At 53.4% G+C, this 22,505-nt stretch overlaps 1 protein-coding gene across 4 annotated transcripts in view; it reads left to right on the forward strand.

Moving 5' to 3' along the window:
* DNAAF5 (dynein axonemal assembly factor 5) overlaps positions 1-22,505 on the forward strand; it is a 54,883-nt gene that overhangs the window by 10,423 nt on the left and 21,955 nt on the right. For all 4 annotated transcript variants that reach the window (XR_004057955.1, XM_030932417.1, XM_030932416.1 and 1 more), the window contains exons 3-7: positions 3,874-3,998; positions 4,441-4,559; positions 14,665-14,897; positions 16,626-16,838; positions 21,505-21,648. Coding sequence is in view for 3 of the 4 variants with exons in the window: in XM_030932417.1 (XP_030788277.1) it covers positions 3,874-3,998; positions 4,441-4,559; positions 14,665-14,897; positions 16,626-16,838; positions 21,505-21,648 (834 nt within the window). In the remaining variant the exon portion in view is untranslated. The remainder of the gene's footprint in view (positions 1-3,873; positions 3,999-4,440; positions 4,560-14,664; positions 14,898-16,625; positions 16,839-21,504; positions 21,649-22,505) is intronic.

Consider the following 22,505-nt stretch of genomic DNA (forward strand, 5'->3'; position numbering starts at 1 on the left):
GCTGGAGTGTAATGGTGCCATCTTGGCTAACTGCAACCTCCACCTCCCAGGTTCAAGCGATTCTCCTGCCTCACCCTGCTGAGTAACTGGGATTACAGGTATCCACCACCACACCCGGCTAATTTTTGTATTTTTTAGTAGAGACAGGGTTTCACCATATTGGCCAGGCTTGTCTCGAACTCCTGAGCTCGGGTGATCTGCCCGCCTCAGCCTCCCAAAGTGCTGGGATTACAGGTGTGAGCCACCGCACCCAGCCAGCTAGTTATTTTTCATGGGCTCATCTTTTAGTCTTTCTACTCAGGGTGTGAATAGTTTATACCCCACAGTTACAGTGTTACAACAGTCTGTGTTTCTTCTGTGTGCTTACTGTTACCAGTGAGTTGTATCCTTTTAGATGATTTGTTATTGCTGCTCAGCATCCTTATTTTTCAGATTGAAGAACACTCTTTAACATTTCTTGTAGGACAGGTCTGATGTTGATGAAATTCCTCAGCTTTTGTTTGTCTGGGAAAGTCTGTCTCCCTCTTGTTTGAAGGATTTTTCACTGGATATACGAGGGTAAAAGTTTCCTCTCCTTCAGCACTTTAAATACGCCATGCCGGGCCAGGCGCGGTGGCTCAAGCCTGTAATCCCAGCACTTTGGGAGGCCAAGACGGGCGGATCACAAGGTCAGGAGATCAAGACCATCCTGGCTAACACAGTGAAACCCCGTCTCTACTAAAAAAATACAAAAATCTAGCCGGGCGAGGTGGCGGGTGCCACCTCAGGAGGCTGAGGCAGGAGAATGGCGTAAACCCAGGAGGTGGAGCTTGCAGTGAGCTGAGATCCGGCCACTGCACTCCAGCCTGGGCAATAGAGCGAGACTCCATCTCAAAAAAAAAAAAAAAAAAAAAAAAAAAAAAAAAACGCCACGCCACTGTCTCCTGGCCAGTGAGGTCTCCTCTGAGAGGTCGTTGCCAGGCGTACTGGAGCTATGTTGTATGTGATTTGTTGTTTTTTTTTTTTTTTTCTCTTGCTGCTTTTAGAACCCTTTCTTCATCCTCAATCTTTGGGAGTTTGATTGTTAAATGTCTTGAGGTAGTTTTATTGGGTTAAATCCGGTTGGTGTTCTGTAGCCTTCTTGTACTTGAGTGCTGGTATCTTTTTCTAGGTTTGGAAAATTCTTTGGTATTATCCCTTTGAGTAAACTTTCTACCCCGATTTCTCTCTTTCTACCTGCTCTTGAAGGCCAGGAACTCTTAGATTTGCCCCTTTGAGGCTATTTTCTAGATCTTGTCCATGTGCCTCATTCTTTCTATTCTTTTTTCTTTTGTCTCTATGTATTTTCAAATAGCCCGTCTTCAAGCTGCTCACTAGTTCTTTCTTCTGCGTAGTCAGTTCTGCTGTTAAGAGGCTCCGATGCATTCTTCAGTATGCCAATCGCATTTTCCAACTCCAGAATTTCTGCCTGATGCTTTTTAATTATTTCAGTCTCTTTGTTAATTTCTCTGATAGGATTCTGAATTCCTTCTCCATGTTATCTTGGATTTTGCTGGGCGTCCTCAAGCAGCTGTTTTGAGTTTTCTGTCTGAAAGGTCACCTATCCCTGTCACGCCGGGATTGGTCACTGGCGCCTTATTTAGTTCACTTGGTGAGATAATGTTTTCCTGGATGCTCCTGATGCTTGTGGCTGTCGGTTGATGTCGCTTGGTATTTACTGTCATCTTTGCAGTCTGGGCTTGTTTGTACCCATCCTTCTTGTGAAGGCTTCTAATTCATTTCTTTTGCTTTTTTGAAAAAAAATTGAAAACCATCCTGCTTTGTTAAACTGTTACATGGCAGTGCGGTATTCAGTGTTGTTTTTGAACTAAAAGAAAAGGGATAATCCGTCTCATGCTAATTAGCATTTGCAGATTTCTTATGATACCAGTAGAGACTGATAGAAAAGGTGGTGGCAGTCCATGAGACTCAGGAACAGCCCCAAATCCTAGCCCTGCAGCTGTCCTTGCTATGAGGTGAGATGTTTGAAGCTCCTTTCTACAAAAGAAGCCTATCTGTGGGTTCCAACGGACAGGTGGCCGCCCTGGGCAGGGCCCTGCAGAGACCCTGGCACAGGTGCAGGAGGTCAGGGAGGAGAAAGCAGCGAGGCCGATTCAGCGAGTTCAGACTGCTCCCCGGCTGCCGGCCTGGAGCAGAGTGTGCTCAGGCCTTGCCATGTGGCCCTGGATGCCTGCCCGTCTCCTGGAGAGGGCCCCATCACGTGTGTTTGGGCTCGGGACTGGCTGCAGTCTGGCTTGTCTCAGTCATGCCCTCTGCCCGACAGGCTTTCCAGCATCTCAGCACATGGCACAGGCTGAGCTTGGAGTTTGCCACTCACGTGGATTAGCGTCTTGGCAGGTGCGGCCATGAGTGGTGCCTGTTGACTGCATTAAACCCTGGGGCATCTCTGCTCGAGACCCGCCAGTGCTGTGTATGAAGACAACAGTGACAGCTTGTTCTGTGGTGACTCTCTAACCAGGTGGTGGAGTGACCATGGAGCTGATTTGGGTTTCTCAATTGTTATATGGGTACTTGTATTTATGGTTGCTAGTAAGGCCCTGTGTCAGTTAATAACCCCCGCAAATGCACCACGCATTCTTGTGTCCCCTATGCTGTGTCCCCTATGCACGCTTCCCTGCTGCTCACATGCCAAGAGTCACCTGTGCTCACCACATGGGCAGCAGGAGTCAGGCGCGTCGGGCCTCTCCGTGTATGAACTTGTCTACCCCTCACGGGACCTCAGTGACGAGCCCTGTCAGTCATTCCTTCCCATTTTCCAGGTGGGAATGAACTTCGGAGCGGTCAGGCCAGGGCCCAGGTCCCAGGCTGGCAGGGACAGATCCTAAATGCGATCTGCTTGGCTCTGGGCCTTGCTGGAGCCGGGGCGGAGCAAACCCTCCTCCGAGTCCCAGTGAGTGACCACGCCATGGGCACAGCTGCTGCTCGGGTCCCCTGCACCTACGAGTGGCTATGGTGCATAGCTGTGCAGAGACGCTTCATCCAAAGTGTCAGGAGGGATGAGGATCCTGCGCCCCACAGCCCAGCCAGGCACTGATGGCACCACAGAGTCAGCCCCTGGCCTCACAGGGGATGACTCTGAAGCTCGTTCACACCCCAGAGCTCCCTGGATCAGTCTATAGCTGGCTTCAGCCACACCGCTTCCTCACCCAGCTTCTTCTTGGCTGTTCCCAGTTCCCTTTGAGGAGTGTTGGTGCTGGTCCCCATCTCAGGCACTGCCCTTTGGGAGCTTGGCTAGGGCACCTGGTGTCTGTTAAGCTGGTTTCTTCTGCCTGCGTAGGCAAGGTAGGCAGAGGCCCTCGTGCCCCCTCTTCAGACACCCAGCAGCAGAACTGGGGACCCTGCTGGTTTCCTCCAGAGTCCCTGGGCTCTGGGACCAGATGCCTTTGAGGTCTGGCCATGGTGCACCATACTTGCTGTAGCCCGGCTCACTGAGCACCCAGGGTGAGACAGGCGCAGCCTGGCCAGGAGGTTTTCATGCAGAAGACCAAACACACAGCACGGCTCAGGCAGCAGCTAGGAGCCTGCTCTCGCCAATAGGACCAGGCCAGGGCACGGGGGACATGTGTGTGAGGCTGCAGGACAGCAGCATTCCTCTCCGGCCCAGCCAGAGGGGACTGGCAGAGCTGGCTGGGACCCAGACTTGGTGGCGCCCAGGACCCCGGCCATGCACCTCTGCCTTGGGGATGGCATCCAGGTGGTGGTAGGTGGCCCAGGACCTGGCCGTGCCTCTGCCTCAGGCAGCGTTTGCATAGTGGCACTCAGAGCTGCGCTGTGGCATCAACTCCCGCATCCCCTTTGCCTACACGAATCCTTATCCCTTCCTCTCGTGCACAGGTCCGGCGGGCGGTGGCCTCTGTGGTAGGCGGCTGGCTGCTGCGTCTGCGCGACCGCTACTCCTTCTTCCACAAGCTCATCCCTCTGCTGCTCAGCAGCCTCAACGACGAGGTGCCCGAGGTCAGGTACGTGGGCAGGCATCCAGCCGGCGGCCGTGGGCCCTGCTTCCTAAACAGTCATGTACAGCAGTGGTGGTTTCTCTTTGCTCAGAATCTGTCACAGAAGCCTGCTCCTGTCCCTTCGTCCCTGTGCTCTGAGGTGATGTGCTGTACAGAAGGCCTCTGGTTTTGTAAACATCATTTCACGTCTTTTTAACATTTGACTGAGTAATGGACAGAGATCAGACGGCCTCCTTGGTGTACTGTCAGTAGGGTGCTCACAAGTTGAACAGAATTTCTGGTCCACCTTTTCTGGGGTTAGGGAGCTTCCCGCTCTCGTGTGATGGGGCCTTTAGGCGACCCGTGTCCTGGCACAGCCCTGCGGCCTCCTGGGCATCCCTGGGAACTTGCAGGGCCCTCCCCTGCGTGCCCTGCCCTGAGCTGCTGTTGTCTGTCTCTTGTGCCACAGGCAGCTGGCTGTCAGCCTCTGGGAAGAGGTTGGCCTGCAGTGGCAGAAGGAGAATGAGGAAGACCTGAAGGACAAGCTGGACTTTGCCCCTCCCACCCCACCCCATTACCCTCCACATGGTGAGTGACCGAAGCAGAGGGGAGCGCCGGGAGGCGAGCCCTTGTTGGGTAGGAAAGGGGCTTCTGAACCTGAAGGAAACTTTAGCTCTTGGAGTTCTGAGCCCAGGTGGCCACGTTGGAAAGGTGCAGGCATCTCCCCATTGTGCTGGGACTCCTACGTCCCAGGCACCTGGGACCTCCCTGCGTCCTGGGCAGAGCACGTCTCTCCTCAGCATCTGGGGAGCCCCCATGTGCCTCGCAGTGACCTCTCCCCTCCTCTGACCAGCTTTATTTTAAAAAGGCCGTGGGCTTCTGAAAGTGTCCAGTGCACTGCTAGATAGTGTCTGCCCCCCTCCCTTGGCTGTGCACACAAGGGTGCATTGAACTCTGGGTTCCTGGGCAGCTCTGCTGGTGGCTGGGGGATGTTGGAAACAGTGGGATAAGGGGCTCATCATTTCACCAAGACAGAGCTCAGCACAAGGGCCACGGATGAGGTGAGGTCTTCGTGGTTTCACATGATTTCCAACCTGGGAACAGGGTGCCCTGCTGTGTGGCCTCCCGCCCTTCCCACATTTGCTCCCTGGCCAATTTGCGGGCACCCATGTGTGTCTCTGCAGAGTCCAGCAGGTCTGGCTGAGTCTGAGTGGAGGCTCCCAGGTCCGGCCCCAACAGACTTGCTCTGCCATGCCACTGGCCCACCTCGGGCTTCATCTGTGTAGAAACCACTCTCTCGTGGGGCTGAGTGTCTTCCACTTGCACGTGGTCGGGTGTTTTCATCACTTGAGTCTATCTGCAGGGTGTCTTCTTAAAAGTGAATAATAGATACACACTGATGAGGACAGAAAGTAGGTGAAGCACAGCCCAAATCAGATGCGCAGCCCAAATCAATCAGATACCCAGCCCAAATCAATCATGCCCAGCCCAAATTAATCAGATGTACAGCCCAAATCAATCAGATATACAGCCCAAATCAATCAGATGTACAGCCCAAATCAATCAGATGCCCAGCCCAAATCAATCAGATGCACAGCCCAAATCAATCAGATGCCCAGCCCAAATCAATCACATGCCCAGCCCAAATCAATCAGATGCACAGCCCAAATCAATCAGATGCCCAGCCCAAATCAATCAGATGCACAGCCCAAATCAGATACCCTGAGAGATTTGCAGCCTCAACTTACTTCCCATGTCACCTCCCTGGCCTAGTCCAGGCGCTGAAGTAGCCCAGTGTCAGGTCCTGGAGGGAAGTGTTGTACTCTGTCAAATACAGCATTAAAGCAGCTTCTTGGCTGGGCATGGTGGCTCACGCCTGTATCCCAGCTACTCGGGAGGCCAGGGTGGATCACTGGAGCCCAGGAGTTGGAGACCAACCTGGGCAACACAGCAGGACTCCAACTCTACAAATATTTTAACAAAAACAAAACAAATTCGCTGGGTGTGGTGGTGCGCACCTGTATCCCAGCTGCTTCAGAGGCTGAGGAGGGAGGATCGCTTGGGTCCAGGAAGTTGAGGCTGCGGTGAGCTATGACCACGCCCCTGTACTCCAGCCTGGGTGACAGAGTGAAACCCTGTTTAAAAAAAAAAAAAAACAGTTTCTTGTGTCTGGTGTTGATGTTTGGTGCCCTGTTAAATCCCTGCCCACAGACCATGGCTCCTCCCAAGCCTGTGAGTCTCAGGGCTACTCTTCCTCCCAGTTGGCATTCTCCACCTCGCAGCCCCCCCACAATGCACAGTTGCTGTACAGGGAAAGCACACGTGTTTGGAAAAGGCACAGAAGTTAGTCGCAAGCAAGATTTGTTCTGATGGAGTGAAGCCAGTGTGAGAACGCTCCATCTTTTTTTTTTTTTTGAGACAGAATTTCACTCTTGTTGCCCAGGCTGGAGTACAATGACTCAGTCTCGGCTCACTGCAACCGCCACCTCCCAGGTTCAAGCAGTTCTCCTGCCTCAGCCTCCCGAGTAGCTGGGATTACAGGCACGCACCACAACACCCAGCTAATTTTGTATTTTTAGTAGAGACGGGGTCTTGCCATGTTGGCCAGGCTGGTCTCAAACTCCAAACCTCAGGTGATCCGCCTGCCTCAGCCTCCCAAAGTGCTGGGATTACAGAGGTGAGCCACCACACCTGGACAACTTAATCTGTTTTAAAATGTGGAACTTAGGCTGGGCGTGGTGGCTCATGCCTGTAATCCCAGCACTTTGGGAGGCTGAGGCAGGCGGATCATGAGGTCAGGAGATTGAGACCATCCTGGCTAACACAGTGAAACTCCGTCTCTACTAAAAATACAAAAAAAAAAAATTAGCCGGTTGTGGTGGCAGGCGCCTGTAGTCCCAGCTACTCGGGAGGCTGAGATGGGAGAATGGCATGAACCTGGGAGGTGGAACTTGCAGTGAGCCAAGATTGCGCCACTGCACTCCAGCCTGGGCGACAGAGCGAGAGTCCATCTCAAAAAAAGAAGAGGAACTGTATTTGCAAACTATGCGTCTGAAAATGAGTTAATTTTAACATATAAAACACTTAGGGCCGGGCATGGTAGCAGGGCGCCTGTGGTCCCAGCTACTCGGGAGGCTGAGGCAGGAGAATGGTGTGAACCCGGGAGGAGGAGCTTGCAGTGAGCCAAGATCGCGCCTTTGCACTCCAGCCTGGGGGCCAGAGCGAGACTTCATCTCAAAAAAAAAAAAAATTGTGGAAGTTAGACACGGGGCCACTTACAAACTCTCTGTTAAACTCACACTGTCTGCGCACCAGTGACGGGAGTGGAATCCCACACGTGCTGTGGTTCTCTGGCAATGCCTCTCCGTCCAGCCGCCTGGGGTGGGCTTCTGCGCTGGTCAGACCTAGAAGCTAAGCTGTGGGTTGTTTGCTTCTGGTGATTTCAGCTGGGCTCTCCTCACCGATGAGGAAATGCGGCTCCTTAGAGAGGGTCCAGCCTGTGTGCCTAATTCATGCTACACGGAGCTCACGCTGCGTGGCAAATTGTTCTCCACGTGCTCACTGAGAAGCCAGTGGAAGGCCCTTCAGGTGTCAGTGGGGCAGGAACGCCGTCCCCGAGATGCAGGAGGGTCCAGTCCTTCCCACTGTGCACCAGAGAGGGAGGCAGAGGGGGGCAGGGACAGTTTCTGGAAGGTACGATCCTTGGAATATGGTAAAGGAGAAGACAGAGCAAAGCACACACATATACGCAAACACATACACATATTCACAGGCATGCACATGCACACGTGTATACACATACGTCTGTGCACACGTGTACATAGCCTCGCACACGTGTACACATACACATCTGTGCACACGTACATGCATATCCACGCACACACATGCACATACATATACACATGTAACATGTACATACACACACATCCCGCCCTGCCCTCGCCAACTGGCTGGCCCTGCTAGTAGATTCCCGGAAGGGGCTTCCTCCCTGTGGTGGAAACACAGGCTCTTTCGAGGCTGCCTGATTTAGAATTGGTTCAAGGACTTGGGACTGTTCCTGACTGATAATTGCAAAAACACAGTTACCCATGGCGAGGCGTGGAGAGTGTCGTTAGGCACAGAATTTTTGTTTCGAGTAGAGCAGAGTAAATTTAGAATTGAATTACAATCAGAGTCAGTGGCATAAGCACTACATTTTGTTAGAGTTTTGGCATTTTCCCCTCAAATTACTTTGCTTCAGTCTGTAGATTTGAATTTTAAATACGATTTCTCAGATTTTTTTCTACAGTATTTTAAATGTCAGATCAGAAGATTATCGGAGTCTCTTCCTCAGAAGTTTGCACTGGCCTTGTAAATGCCCTCCCTACCACCCTGCCGCCCCCCGCCTACCATGCCCAGGGTCTGTGATGCCCTGCTCACCATCCTGCTGCCCCCGCCCGTCGTGCCCAGGGTCTGTGATGCCCTCCTTACCATCCTGCTGCCCCCACCCGTCGTGCCCAGGGTCTGTGACGTCCTCCTTACCATCCAACTGCCCCCTGCCCGCCCTGCCCAGGGTCTGTGATGCCCTGCTTACCATTCTGCTGCCCCCGCCCACCCTGCCCAGGGTCTGTGACGTCCTCCTTACCATCCTGCTGCCCCCGCCTGCCATGCCCGGGGTCTGTGACGTCCCCTCCCACAGGACCATACTGCGTTCACCCTTCAGGGCTGCAGCTCTGTGAGTTTTGAGCAGCACCACCTCTGTCGCCCGCATGTGGACATCTCCACCTCCCAGAACCTTGGGCCCTGGCACTGCTGCTGTGGGCTGCGTCCTGTGCGTCCCTTCCAGGATGTCACGAGCATGAGGTCGTGGGAGCATGGCTGCTGGCGTCTGCTCCTTCCTCTCTGCGTGGCGCGTTGGAGGCTCGTGCGTGGCACCTGTGTGCAGCACTTTCCTTCTTCGTGTGAGTCACGTTCCCTCCCGGGGACAGACCATCTGGTCACCAGCAGGGCACATTCGGGTGCTTTCTAGTCTTTCACCATCACAGGTAAAGCTGATGTAAACATTTGCAGCCTGGTTTTTGTGAGAGTGTTTTATTGGATAAACACTCAGGCGTGGGACTGTTGGGCCGTAGGTACAGTCCTTACTTTGTTAGAAACTCACCACACGCTGTTTTCCACACCCTTCGCGCCACATCGCATCCCCACGGGCACTGGACGAGCTTTCCAGGTGCCGTGGTCAGGCCAGCTTATGAAGTGGGGTTTGCTGTTTGTAGCGTGTCGGTTGGTATGCAGTGGTGGCCTGGGGTGTTTTAGTTTGCGATTCCCTAATGAGAGGACATTGGGATCTTTTCCTGTGCTGTGTTGTGCTTCTGCGCACCCATGCATCTTCTTTGGTGGCCGTTCACATCTGTCATCTATTAAATCGAGTTGTCTGTTTCTGAGTGTGGAGTTTGAGGACCCCTGCCGTGCCCTGGATGCAGGTCCCGCATCAGACTGTTTCACGCTCTGCAGTGGGGCCTCAGCTCTGGCTCCCGCTCCCCTCAGAGCTCCGGCAGCTGCCCCCTACCTCGGTGGAGGTGCTCCTTGTCCTCGGTGGACCCAGACCCTGTGCTCACCTCACCGCTCGCTCCAGGGGCCTGTCCCTCTGCTGCCATCCCCAGCCCCCAGAGGTAGTGAGCCAGGCTCGGTGGCTCTGTGGGCACCCAGGGAGCCGATGAGTGGCTGCGTGGCCTGTCTTACCTGCAAGAACGGACGGTCCGACCCTGTGGTTGAGTCGCCAAGAGCGTGAACAGGCAAAGTTTGGTAATATTTTCAGATCACGGCTAATGCAAGCGGTGCTCAGAGGTCATGACCTATCAATAAAGAGTTCACATGGGCCTGGATCTAAAGTGTAATCAGAGCGCAGTTTTCCTGTTTCCTAGGAAAATAAGGTGCACATCACATAGAAATGTAATTCGTACCATATAGTTTGTCGTTAGCTTTGCAGACACAGCACAAGTTTTCGTTAACAGCACTGAAACCTCCACCTTCACAACCAAGCTTCGTGCTGGGAGGGTTGTGAGGGCATCACTTATACCGTCCTCAAGTCAGTCACTTCCCCAAACACTGTGCCCTTCTCACGCGGAAGCACACGTTCACGCCTGGCGTGTCTGACAATCGCACTGCCAGCCACCAGCCGCAGATGGCTCAGTGACAACGCTCCAGAGTCCTTTCTGCTTTGAGACTATCCCTCTGTTAAGATTGTTTTCCTTGGCAATGCCTGAGTGTAAAGGAAAGCGCCTCATGGTGCTGGTGAGTGGCCGGCCAGAGCTTTTTACACAGGAGGACAGACTTGGCTCTTCTTAAAGCCTGACTTAGAAGTGAGCAGGGTTCCCTGTGGATGAACACTGCCATGTGACGGCCTTCTCCTCCCTCCGTTCTCCTGTTCCGCCTCGGAGCTCGCACCTATTCTGCTTTACTTGTGTGTTTCATCTGTGTGTTTGGAAAGATGGAAGCTTGAATGGAAATTGTCAGAAACGTTACGTTGTGCAAAGGGGCTGGAAAAGCTGGTTAGCATCGTCTGAAGCCAGCAAGGACCCACACGTGGAGCGCTGGCCAGCTCTGAGATAGCCGGGGGTGTTGCAGAAGAAGGAACTTGTTTTCTTTTTTTGAGGCAGACTTGCTCTGTCACCCAGGCTGGAGTGCAGTGGCGTGATCCCAGCTCACTGCAGCCCCCGCCTCCCAGGTTCAAGCAACTATCCTGCCTCAGCTTCCCGAGTAGCTGGGATTACAGGCGCCCACCACCACACCCAGATAATTTTTGTATTTTTAGTAGAGACGGGGTTTCATCATATTGGTCAGGCTGGTCTCCAACTCCTGACCTCAGGTGATCCACACGCCTCGGCCTCCCAAAGTGCTGGGATTACAGGCATGAGTCACGGTGCCCAGCCTGTGTCTGCTATAATATTAAGTATAGAAAAACAGTCTTCAGAACCATATAAGGCCATGTGCTGCATAACGGCGTTTGAGTCCGTGACTGACCGCAGGGAGGAGGCTGGTGCCCTCAGGTGGTAACATCGTGTTTCTCTTGTACCTTCTCTGTGTTCGGAAACAAATGGTTACCGTCTGCTGCAGTTTCTGTGTGTAGACTGCAGTCACCTTGCTGCACAGGTTCGTAGCCTGGGAGCCTCACAGACATCGCACAGCCCAGGCGTCACCCAGCCCGGGTGTGTAGGAGGCTGCACCATCCAGGCTTGTGTATGTCACTGTAGGACATTCACATGGCGACCAAATCACCCAGCGACGTGTTTCCCAGAACACACCCCACTGTTCAGCAGCACTTGATCGTACCCAGAACCAGCGGTCCCCTACCTTTTCACCAGGGACCTGTTTTGTGGAAGACAGTTTTTCCATGGGTGGGGCGGGGAGCAGGGTGGTTTCAGGATAAAATTGTTCTCCCTCAGATCATGAGGCGTTTGGTTCTCATAAGGAGCGTGTAACCCAGATCCCTCGCACGCACAGTTCACAGGAGGGTTTGCCCTCCCCTGAGAACCTCATGCCGCCACTGATCTGACAGGAGGTAGAGCTCAGGCGGTCACGCTCCTTCACCATCCGCTTACCTTCTGCTGTGGGACCCAGTTCCGAACAGGCCTCAAACCAGTCCCGGCCTGTGTCCAGGCCATGGGTATCCCTGCCCAGCACCGGCCAGTGTTTCTTTGGAAATACGCACAGGCCCAGGTGTCCACAAAGCTCTGTTCAGCTGTCAGCGGACCCCTCCCTGGCTGTTCTTGGTCACACATCCCTCATTTTGCAAACTTTCCAGAGTGGATCATCATCAGGAAGAAAGGTGCAGCCAGGCTTGGTGGTGCATGCCTGTAATATTGAGGTCAGGAGTTCAAGACCAGGCTGGCCAACATGGTGAAACCCCATCTCTACTAAAAATACAAAACTTAGCCAGATGTGGTGGCATGCACCTGTAGTACCAGCTACTCAGGAGGCTGAGACATGAGAATGGAGAATTGCTCGAACTCAGGAGGCGAACGTTTCTGTGAGCTGAGATGGTGCCACTGCACTGCAGCCTGGGTGACAGAGCAAGACGCTTTCTCTAAAAATTGAAAAAGACCCTTTAAATCCTGACATGTCATGGTTTTATTTCTATATTTACAGTTGCTCGGAATTTATTTTTTATTTTTTGTTTTTTATTTTCTTCGAGATGGAGTCTTGCTCTGTCGCCCAGGCTGGAGTGCAGTGGCGTGATCTTGGCTCACTGCAAGCTCCGCCTCCTGGGTTCAAGCGATTCACCTGCCTCAGCCTCCGAGTAGCTGGGATTACAGGCATCTGCCACCACACCCAGCTTATTTTTTCTATTTTTAGTAGAGACAGGGTTTCACCATGTTGGTCAGGCTGGTCTTGAACTCCTGACCTCAGGTGACCCGCCCGTCTCAGCCTCGCAACGTGCTGGGATTACAGGCATGAGCCACCGCACCCGGCCTGAATTTTTAAGATCAAAGTCTTTTCATCAATCCCTGAAGGCTTTTGCGTAAAAATCGATGAACTGATTGTGAAATTCTTGTGGGCGTGCAAAGGACCCACAGCCGCCGAAACACTGGGGAGGAGCAAGGCTGAATGGCAGCAGTGCCTGGGTGCAGGACTCACAAAACCACAGTCAGAGGCCGTGTGGTGTTGGCTTTCAGACCAATGAGCGGAACGAGAGTCCAGAAACAGGCGCCCACATGCAGACCACTGACTTGAAGGCTCAAAGACCATTTAATGGAGTCTTTTAATAAGGGTGCTGTAATGATAGGCTTACTCATATGCCAGAAAGTGAACTGGGAGTGAAAAACTTACCCCGGTTACATCAGGGGCCTGAAGGTAAAGCCCAGAACCTCAGAGCTAGGACGAAGCCTTCATGACCGCAGGCCGGGCCACGCTTCCCTGATACATCCTCAGAAGACTGCAGAGTGACAACGAAGCTTTCATGACCGTGGGCCAGGCCACGCTTCCCTGGGTGCGTCCTCAAAAGACCACAGAGCTAGGATGAAGCCTTAGTGACCACAGGCTGGGCCACACTTCCCTGGGTGCGTCCTCAAAAGCACGCTCTGTAACAGGGTAAAGCAATGTGTGGACTTCACCAAAATGAACACTTCTGCTCTTTCAAAGGCCCGTTGAGAAAACGAAAAGACAAACCAAAGACTGAGATGTTTGGAGATGTGTGTAGGGATTTGTCTCCAGAGTATAGAAAGAGCTCTTGAAACTCAGCAGGAAAACAATCCAGTTTTTTTAATGGGCAGAAAACAATTTGGAAAGACCCTTCGCCAGGGAAGATAACACAGGCGGCAAACAAGCCCTTGAAGAAGATGCTCAGTGTGGTCAGTCGTCACAGAATGCAGAGGAAAACCACACGGAAACGCCGCTGTGCCTCTCAGCCGGGTCTCAATTCAAGACTGAGCGTACCGCGTGCTGCTGAGAATGGGAAGGAGTGTGGACTGGCTCAAACACTTTAGAAAATAGTTTCTAAAACAGTTAAACGCATGCACCTTCCCTGTGACCCAGCCCTTCCACAGCTGGTATTTGCCCTGGCACAGTGAAAGCACAAGCCACACAGACTTGCCCTGGACACCATTCGAGTGCTCCTCTGCAGAAGAGCGGGCAGCAAACTGGCATCTCCCCAGAACAGGCCACTTCCCAGCTTCAGAAAGGAGCGGGCACGGGCAGACCTTAGAAAACCACGCAGAGCGAAAGAAGCAGAGAAGAAAGAGAGTGAATGACAGGCTTCCACTTGTGTCAAGCTCTAGAAGGTGCAGCCCGGTCACGGGACAGAAAGCAGATCCGGCGGTGCCAGGGCGCCATGGGGGCCGCACTGCAGAGGAGCAGAGGAAGCCGGGTGAAGGACGTGGCCATCACCCCCACCATGGTGATGGCTTCGCAGGCATCTCTCTGATCAGACACACTCACGTGTGGCGAGTGTGTTGCTTGCATCTCTGTATGGCTCTAAATGTTTTGTTTCTTGGCATAGGGTCTGTCTCTGTCACCCAGGCTGAGTGCTGGGGCACAGTCCTCCCACCTCAGCCTCCTGAGTAGCTGGGATCACAGGCGTGCACCACGGCACCTGGCTCATCTTCCTGTTTTTTTTTTTTTTAGACGGAGTCTCGTTCTGTCGCCCAGGCTGGAGTGCAGTGGCGCCATCTCGGCTCACTGCAAGCTCCGCCTCCCAGGTTCATGCCATTCTCCTGCCTCAGCCTCCCGAGTAGCTGGGACTACAGGCGCCCACCACCACACCCGCCTAATTTTTTTTTTTTTTTTTTTTTTTTTTTGTATTTTTACTAGAGACAGGGTTTCACAGTGTTAGCCAGGATGATCTCGATCTCCTGACCTCGTGATCCGCCCACCTCGGCCTCCCAAAGTGCTGGGATTACAGGCATGAGCCACCGCGCCTGGCCCATCTTTTGCTTTTTATAGAGGTGGGGTCTTTGCCATGTTGGCCAGGCTGGTCTTGAATTCCTGGGCTCTAGTGATCCACCTGCCTTGGCCTCCACAGTGCTAGGACTGCAACCGTGCACCGCCTTTGTGAATGTTCTGAATGAAAGGGGCATTTGGTAGCTTTGCGTCCACCCCGAGACCTGTTTTAAAATGGTGAGTTTGAAACTCACAGGTGTCCCTTAAATGCGATGTGCGGTAACTTCAGTTGTTGAGGTTTTGCTTGTGCATTTCTTGTTCTTTCTCTTTTTCGTTCCAGAGCATCGCCCTGTGCTGGGCTGCCGGGAGCTTGTCTTCAGGAACCTCTCCAAGATCCTCCCTGCCCTGTGCCACGACATCACAGACTGGGTGGTGGGCACCCGAGTGAAGTCGGCACAGCTGCTGCCAGTGCTGCTGCTGCACGCCGAGGACCACGCCACGCAGCACCTGGAGATCATCCTCCGGACCCTGTTCCAGGCCTGCACCGACGAGGAAGCAGCCGTGGTCCACAGCGTGAGTGGCCGCGGAGCTCTAACTTGAGCTTAAGATCCTACCTCCGTGGTGTGCAGGGCCTGAGGCTGTGACAGACACAGTTGGGACAGCCGAGACAGCGTACCCCTCACCCCCAGGCCGCAGCCCCTCCCCACGCCCGGCCCCTGGGAACCACCGGTCTGTTTTCTGTACCTGTTGGTAACGGCATGTTGAGGGTGAACCCTCCATGCTGGTCTTCAAGCACACTCTGGGGCGCAGTGCCGGGTGCGTGTTGTGTAAACATGTCGTGCGCCAGACAGGGACCAGGCTGCTGACTCAGGACCGAGATGCCCAGAGTTCAGGATTGACATCCGGGCTGTCCTCAGAGGCCTTCCAGGCCTCACAGGGGCTGTGGGGGCCCCCGGCGGGGGGGAGGGCACAGCCTCAGGTGTCCTGTGAGTGGCATCCGTGGTGCCATCCTTTTTCTCACTGCCTGTCTGCACTCAGCGGTGGTTATTGCCTCGGCAACAGTGGGTACGCACAAGGGAGTCCCATGCTCGGGCCACTCCTGCTCACTAGGCCGGGCCGTGCTGACCGTCACCACCGTGAGGACTTCACACCCGCCCCACAAGGACACTTCCTAGTGCTCAGGAGAACAACTAAAGCTTTGACTTGAGGTTTCAGTTCAAAATATCCTCATCTTGAACCTTAAATTCCATTGCAAGGAGGCCTTGCCAGTAGCTTTTACTTTTAGTGGTCCAGGTCACTGTTACTAGCTGGGCGTCGTGGCGTGCACCTGTGGCTCCAGCTACCGGGAGGCTGAGGTGGGAGGATCACCTGAGCCCGGGAGGTCAAAGCTGCAGTGAGCTATGATAGCGCCACTCCTCTCCAGCCTGGGCGACGGAGTGAGACTGTCTCAGATAAAACAAAAAAATCTAAATCATTATGACTGATTTAAAGTAAATGTTCCAGTTTCCATGTTATTTACATGTCATGTTTCTATTTTTCAAAAACTACCATGAATTTAAAATTGTCTGTAGTCCTCTGTGGAATCTATGGGAGAGCAAGAGACACAGGGGGCGAGGCTGAGACAGGACAGAGACGTGTGTGTGATCCGCTGTGAGTCCCTCGGTGCAGAGCGGCTGGTGTGTGATCCAGTGTGAGTCCCACGGTGCAGTGGGGCTGGTGTGTGTGATCTGCTGTGAGTCCCACAGTGCAGAGGGGCTGGTGTGTGTGATCCGCTGTACAGTCCCACGGTGCAGAGGGGCTGGTGTGTGTGATCCAGTGTACAGTCCCTCGGTGCAGAGGGGCTGGTGTGTGTGATCCACTGTACAGTCCCACAGTGCAGAGGGGCTGGTGTGTGTGATCCACTGTAGAGTCCCACAGTGCAGAGGGGCTGGTGTGTGTGATCCACTGTACAGTCCCTCGGTGCAGAGGGGCTGGTGTGTGTGATCCACTTAGGGATGGGAAGGTTGGGTCCCTGGCGTCCGATGAGGGGCGTGCGGTGAACCCCGCAGCTCAGACACAGCCTTCCTTTGAGCTGGACTTCGCTGCCTGGTGGGGCGTGTCCAGCTCACTGGCTGTGAGCCTGGCCTTGGGGACGTTCTGAGATCACACAAGGACTCTTGTACCTTTCCTGAGGGCTCTGAGCAGGTGCCAAGGACTCACTCGGCCTAACACGGGGCTGTCTGGGGACCACAGCGCCGAGAGCGGGAGCCCGGTGAGACCCTCGGGTTTGGCTCTGAGTTCTCTCCTGTTTGTTTCTCGCAGTGTACGAGATCCGCAGAGCTCGTCGGGACGTTTGTCAGCCCCGAGGTGTTTCTGAGGTTGATCTTATCGACACTGAAGAAGGCGCCCTCCGCTTCCGGCCTCCTGGTGCTGGCCTCCGCCATGCGGGGTTGCCCCCGAGAAGCCCTCCAGCCGCACCTGGCAGCCATAGCCACGGAGCTGGCACAGGCCCACATCTGCCAGGCGTCTGAAAACGTAAGAGTGCTTGGGAAAGTGGGGAGTGGAGAAGAGGAGCCTCCCCTGCCCGGCCGTCTGCCATCGTAATGACATGTTTGTGGGTCTGCCCCATGCTGCCAGTCCGGGCTGTCGGAAACACCCAGTGACGTGTCTGTGGGTCCGCCCCGTGCCGCCAGGCCGGGCCATCAGAAACACCTACGGTAGCCGGGGTACCCTCGCTGGCACCCCTCATTCCAGGGCCTCCTCCTGCACTGTGCAGAGCTCCAGCCCTAGCCCCAGCTCCAGCCCCAGGCGGCTGCTCACATTTACATTGGTTGCTGCACATTTCTTGGCCACACTGGCCATGGTTCTGGCCACGGTTCACGTGTTCGATGACTCAGGAGGTGTCCACGGTGGGGACCGCTGGCCCATGCTGCTGGGGGTAGATGCGGGGTCCGCATCGTCCCACCCCTGAGCAGCATGGTCGCATGTCCTCCATCCCACCCAGTCCCCACGGTACCTGCACAGATCGCGCGTCCTCGGGGGCACCAGCAGCCTGTTCCCCATCAGCCCTGCCTGGTGTTCCGATCTGTGCTTCACACAGCCCAGCTGAGGATTTGCCAGAGACATTTGTTTAATTTTAAATTGAGCAGCAAATCCTTGAGCTCAGAAGCTGGAACAGCCTGGGTAGTTGGACTTAATTGTTTGGAATAATCCATAATTGTTTTCTATGGAAGAAGAAGTGATGATTTTGCTTTGGTTTGGTGGCGAGTCGTCCCTGTCTGTGTGTGTCGGACCCAGCACCCCAGATCTTTCTAGGACACAGGGCGGCCCCCACCGGGTAGCCGTCCCATGCAGGGCAGACCTCAGCTCGCCCCTGGAGGCCAGCACTTGCTCCGGCTTGATCATTTCTGGCAGCTTCTATGGCCCCAAAGCTGGCCTGGGGCACGGGGACTTGCCCTCTGCTCTCAGCCCGGCCCGTCCTGTGTTAGGCTCCCTCTCTGTCCTCAGAACGAGAGGTGGGGCTATTAACAGTCATTTTTGTGAACTGTTTTAAGAAACCTGTAAGCAGTTCCTGGAATACACAGAGGGAAGGAAACAGAGCTGGGGTCAGGAAGGGAGCGGGGGAGGGAGCCGGACCATGTACTCATGGTGTTTCAGCCACGTTCCAGCTTTTCCCAAAACCTGTTTTTAACACATCATTCGATCTATGTCAGTTCTGCGCTTTACTCACGAGGGGTTATGAGGATGGCTTTGATTTCTGTATATAGATTTGCAAGCCAGAAGCATTTTTCCCTAGAAGGTCATAGCTTGAAAATGTGCACAGGTGCCTAAATCTGTATCTCACAAACTTTATAGCAGAGAAAGTGAAGTTTTCACGTCTCCATGTTGGTTACAGGAAAACGGAATTGTGTTGTCCCACAGTTGTATGTTTGGCTCCCCATCTTCCAGTTTTATCGAGGAAAAATTTACTCATGATCTTTTAAACAGAGACCTCTTTCTGACAAAGTCCAGTCACACAGGACCCCTGGGGAGCCAGTCCCAACCTTCCAGGCTGCGAACGTGTGTCGGCCCTTTGGCCAAGGAGCCAGTCACAGTGAAAACCCAAGATGTACATTTCACTCCTTCCTTATTTTTATTTTTTTGTTTCAGAGCGATCCTCCCACCTCAGCCTCCTGAGCCACTGGGACTACGGTTGTGCACCACCACGCTGAGATAATTTGTTTATTTATTTTTGGGACAGAGTCTTTCTCTGTCGCCCAGGCTGGAGTGCAGTGGTGCAATCTCAGCTCACTGCAATCTCCTCCTTCCAGGTTCAAGCAATTCTCCTGCCTCAGCCTCCCAAGTAGCTGGGATTACAGGTGCCCACCACCACACCCGGCTAATTTTTGTGTTTTTATTAGAGACGGGGTTTCACCGTGTTGGCCAGGCTCGTCTCGAACTCCTGACTCCAGGTGATCTGCCCACCTCAGCCTCCAAAGTGCTGGGATTACAGGCGTGAGCCACCGCGGCTGGCCCCATTTTACTCCTTAGCAGACTTAAATTTTTGGCAAGAAAGGGTGAATGCACTTAGGTCTCCGTCAGAGTCAGGCCCATGGCTCTGTGCTCTTCCCATGGCCGGCCGGGTTTTGTTTGTGTCATTCAGGAAGTCGATTATGTTTCCCGCAATTATTCTCCAGTAGCTTTGAGAACAGGTTAAAAATGTCTTTCAAGAACAAACTGAAATTGTTTTAAAAGGCCATGTTCAAACAGAAGTCCGTGAAGATGTATTCTAAACTGAGCCTGGCTTCAACCCCCTACCCTGGGGTTCACAGGAAATGGTTTTAGCAGTAGGTACTTCCAGGTGTCTTGGGCCCAGCAGGGCCCCTGGAGCTCAACAGAGGGGAACTGGAGTCTCCTGGGAAGGAGTTTAGGACAGGTAGGCGCCTAGAGTGAGGAAATGGGTAACTCACCAATTCGCTTCTCACGCAGGGAAGCCAGCAGTTCTGGGATGCCCTTGCCATTGTCGAAACAGAAGTCTCTTGTGCTTTTCTGAATTAAAAACTTTCCAATCTTAAATAACATTGTTTCAGAAAACAATGTTTGAAATACTCACTATTTCAAGAAATACTGAGAATTATTTCTTGCTGTATCTTTTTTCTTTTTCATTCTGTGTGTGTGTGTGTGTGTGTGTGTGTGTATGTAGGCAGACACTGAAAATCATCTGGTCAAATATAGAGAAATCTATAAATGTGAAGTCTTGTCAGTTCCTCAGAGACAGTGCCGCATTTGTGGCAGGAGGGTGGCGCTTGCTGCAAAGGATGCCTGGTTCCCTGTTTGTTCCCATGCTCGGAGGCACGGTCAGCCAGGAGGGGCCGTGTCTTCTAAATGCACCTTCCCTTTTTAACCGAAAAGATGATAGCTCCTGAAATGTACATGACAGGTCATTCCAGAAAGTAGCCAGATAGTGTCCTCAGAAGTCAGCCAGTCAGTGCAGGCCTCGGAGAAACGGCTGCAGGAAAAGTCAGGAATGGAATAAAAACAGAAATCCGTGGCTTCTGTGGGAGTTGGGGCCACGACGGGGCCACGCAGCTCCACCAGCTCTGAAGTAGACGGGGCCACGCAGCTCCGTGTCTTCTGTGGGTCAGAGCGGGGCCGGGGTGCAAGGACGGAATGCTGCTGTGGTATAGCGGGAGTGTTTTGTTTGGCATTTCATGATTTACATCACTGGGGAATGAGGCTTAGAGTTTTAGAACTGATTAGGAAATTTAGAGCCAACCTATTGTCTAGCCAAATAATTGCCAAACTTTTTTGAGTTCACACCCCTATTAGTAAGAAGCAGTTTAAACATAGGCCTCCGATATATGTACACTGTTGATAAATCACGTTTAAATTACATACGTAACCACTGTCCTCACTGTGTACTTCATGAAACATACATCAGATAGACATTAGAGGGATATTATAAGAAGTAAATACAGGCCAGGCATGGTGGTTCTTATCTGTAATCCCAGCACTTTGGGAGGCCACGGCAGGAGGATCACTTAAGCCTAGGAGTTTGAGGCTGCAGTGAGCCACAGCTGCACCACTGTACTCCAGCCTGGGCAACAGAGCAAGACCCTGTCTCTGAAAAATAAGCTAAAATTTGTTTAGAAAGAAGTAAGCATACACAAAGCCCATAGGAATCCTTGGGTCCAGCACACGGCTGCTGTGTTGCGGGCTTCAGATCCTGGCTGATTCACAGTGGATGAGGCTGGGGCCGGGAGGGGAAGCCATTCAACTGGCGCAGCCTTAGGTGCAGAGCTGAGACTCCACCTCCCCATCAATCAGGAAACACTTTAAACCATAGAATTTTGTCTTTGTGAAAACTTGATGTTATAGAAATATCCAAAAATGCACGGAAGAGGGGCAGGCAGCAGAGCGAAGATCCGCTGGCTTCCGTGCTGGCCAGCCCTTTGCATTCATGTTCTGCCTGCCTGGGGCCACTTTGGAGGGTGGGGAGAACTCAGGCGTGTTGAAAAGCAGATAATGCAACGCGCCGTCATTTCTCTCACAGGTACCGTGGTGTGCATCCCTAACGCAGCTTCTTAACCACATAGCTGAAGTGCCTGTTCCCATTTCACAAAATAAGCACAGATTCCTTAGCTCCCAGTCTGTGTTCAGTTTTCCCGTCGTCAAGCACGCCCTTCGTGGTTGATGTGCCAGCGCCTGGGGGCTGTCCCTGCGAGGGCTCTCCCATGCCCGCTGCCCCTTGTGAGCCATAGACTAGGAGCCCTGGGCGGGTTCTGTCAGCCCTGGGGCTGGGGCCGGGGCAGGAGCCGTGTATTAGTCCATTCTCATGCTGCTAATAAAGACCTACCAGAGACTAGGTAGTTTCTAACGAAAAGAGGTTTCATGGACTCAGAGTTCCACATGGCTGGGGAGGCCTCACAATCACGGCGGCAGGCGAAGGAGGAGCAAAGTCACGTCTTCCATGGCGGCAGCAAGGGAGTGTGTGCAGGGAACTGCCCTTCATAAAACCATCAGATCTTGTGAGACTGTCGTGAGAACAGCACGGAAAAACCCACCCCCATGATTCGATTCCCTCCCACAGGGTCCCTCCCAGAGCACGTGGGGATTATGGGAGCTGCAGTGGAGATTATGGGAGCTGCAGTTCAAGATGGGATTCGGGTGAGGACACAGCCTAACTGTACCAAGCCCTAACGGTGCTGCCGGTCTCTTCCAGGACCTCTACCTGGAGCGCCTGCTGCTGTGTGTGCAGTCTCTGGTGTCCGTGTGTCGTGAGGACTGCGGTGTGGCCAGCCTGCAGCTCATGGACGTGCTGCTGACAATAGTGGCCCTCGCAGGTGCCACCGGCCTGAGAGACAAGGTAAGGCTGACAGTGGTGGCTGCTGCTTGGCCTAGTGGAGCTCACAGCTGGAAGGCATCTCTCAGTGAGGGGAACTGTCTCCCACACATCCCCTCTGCGCGTGAGCCCCAGGCCTCAAGAGACCTGTCTGACCAGCAAAGACCAGGGATTGAGAACCTTGCGGGTGAGTCCCCAGGTAACGGCCTTCAGGGCAGCCCTCCGGCTGCCAGTCTATTCCGGCATCAGGGAGCAGAGACCGCTATTTAATTTTAGGGTCCACAGCAAAGAAGCAAACAAGAAATAAGATATCACCTTTAAACCTGTGCACCTGAGTGGGGTTTAATAGAGCAGGTGTCGCCAGGCGCATCCCAGCACATCGGGAGACCGAGGCGGGTGGGTCATCTGAGGTCAGGAGTTCGAGACCATCCTGGCCAACATGGTGAAACCCCATCTCTACTGAAAATACAAAAAATTAGCCGGGCGTGGTGGCCAGCGCCTGTAATCCCAGCTACTCAGGAGGCTAAGGCAGGAGAATCACTTCAACTGGGGAAGCAGAGGTTGCAGTGAGCCTGGGCTGGGCAACAGAGTGAGACTCTGTCTCAAAAAAAAAAAAAATAGTGCACGTGTGACTGTGAGTCTAGAGAGAAGGTACCACGATTTCCCACTCTGATTGCAGCGCAACGTTCAGAAAGTAGTTCTCGCCCACGGGCTCCCTGTTTATGCCCAAAAATCATCTTTTTGTTCAGTGGAGTCTCTGTCGCCCAGGCTGGAGTGCAGTGGCACGATCTCGGCTCACTGCAACTTCCACCTCCTGGGTTCAAGGCACTCTCCTGCCTCAGCCAACTGAGTAGCTCGGATTACAGGTGCTCACCACCACA

This window comes from Rhinopithecus roxellana, chromosome 6 (assembly GCF_007565055.1).
Source record: "Rhinopithecus roxellana isolate Shanxi Qingling chromosome 6, ASM756505v1, whole genome shotgun sequence".
Taxonomy (NCBI): Eukaryota; Metazoa; Chordata; class Mammalia; order Primates; family Cercopithecidae; genus Rhinopithecus; species Rhinopithecus roxellana.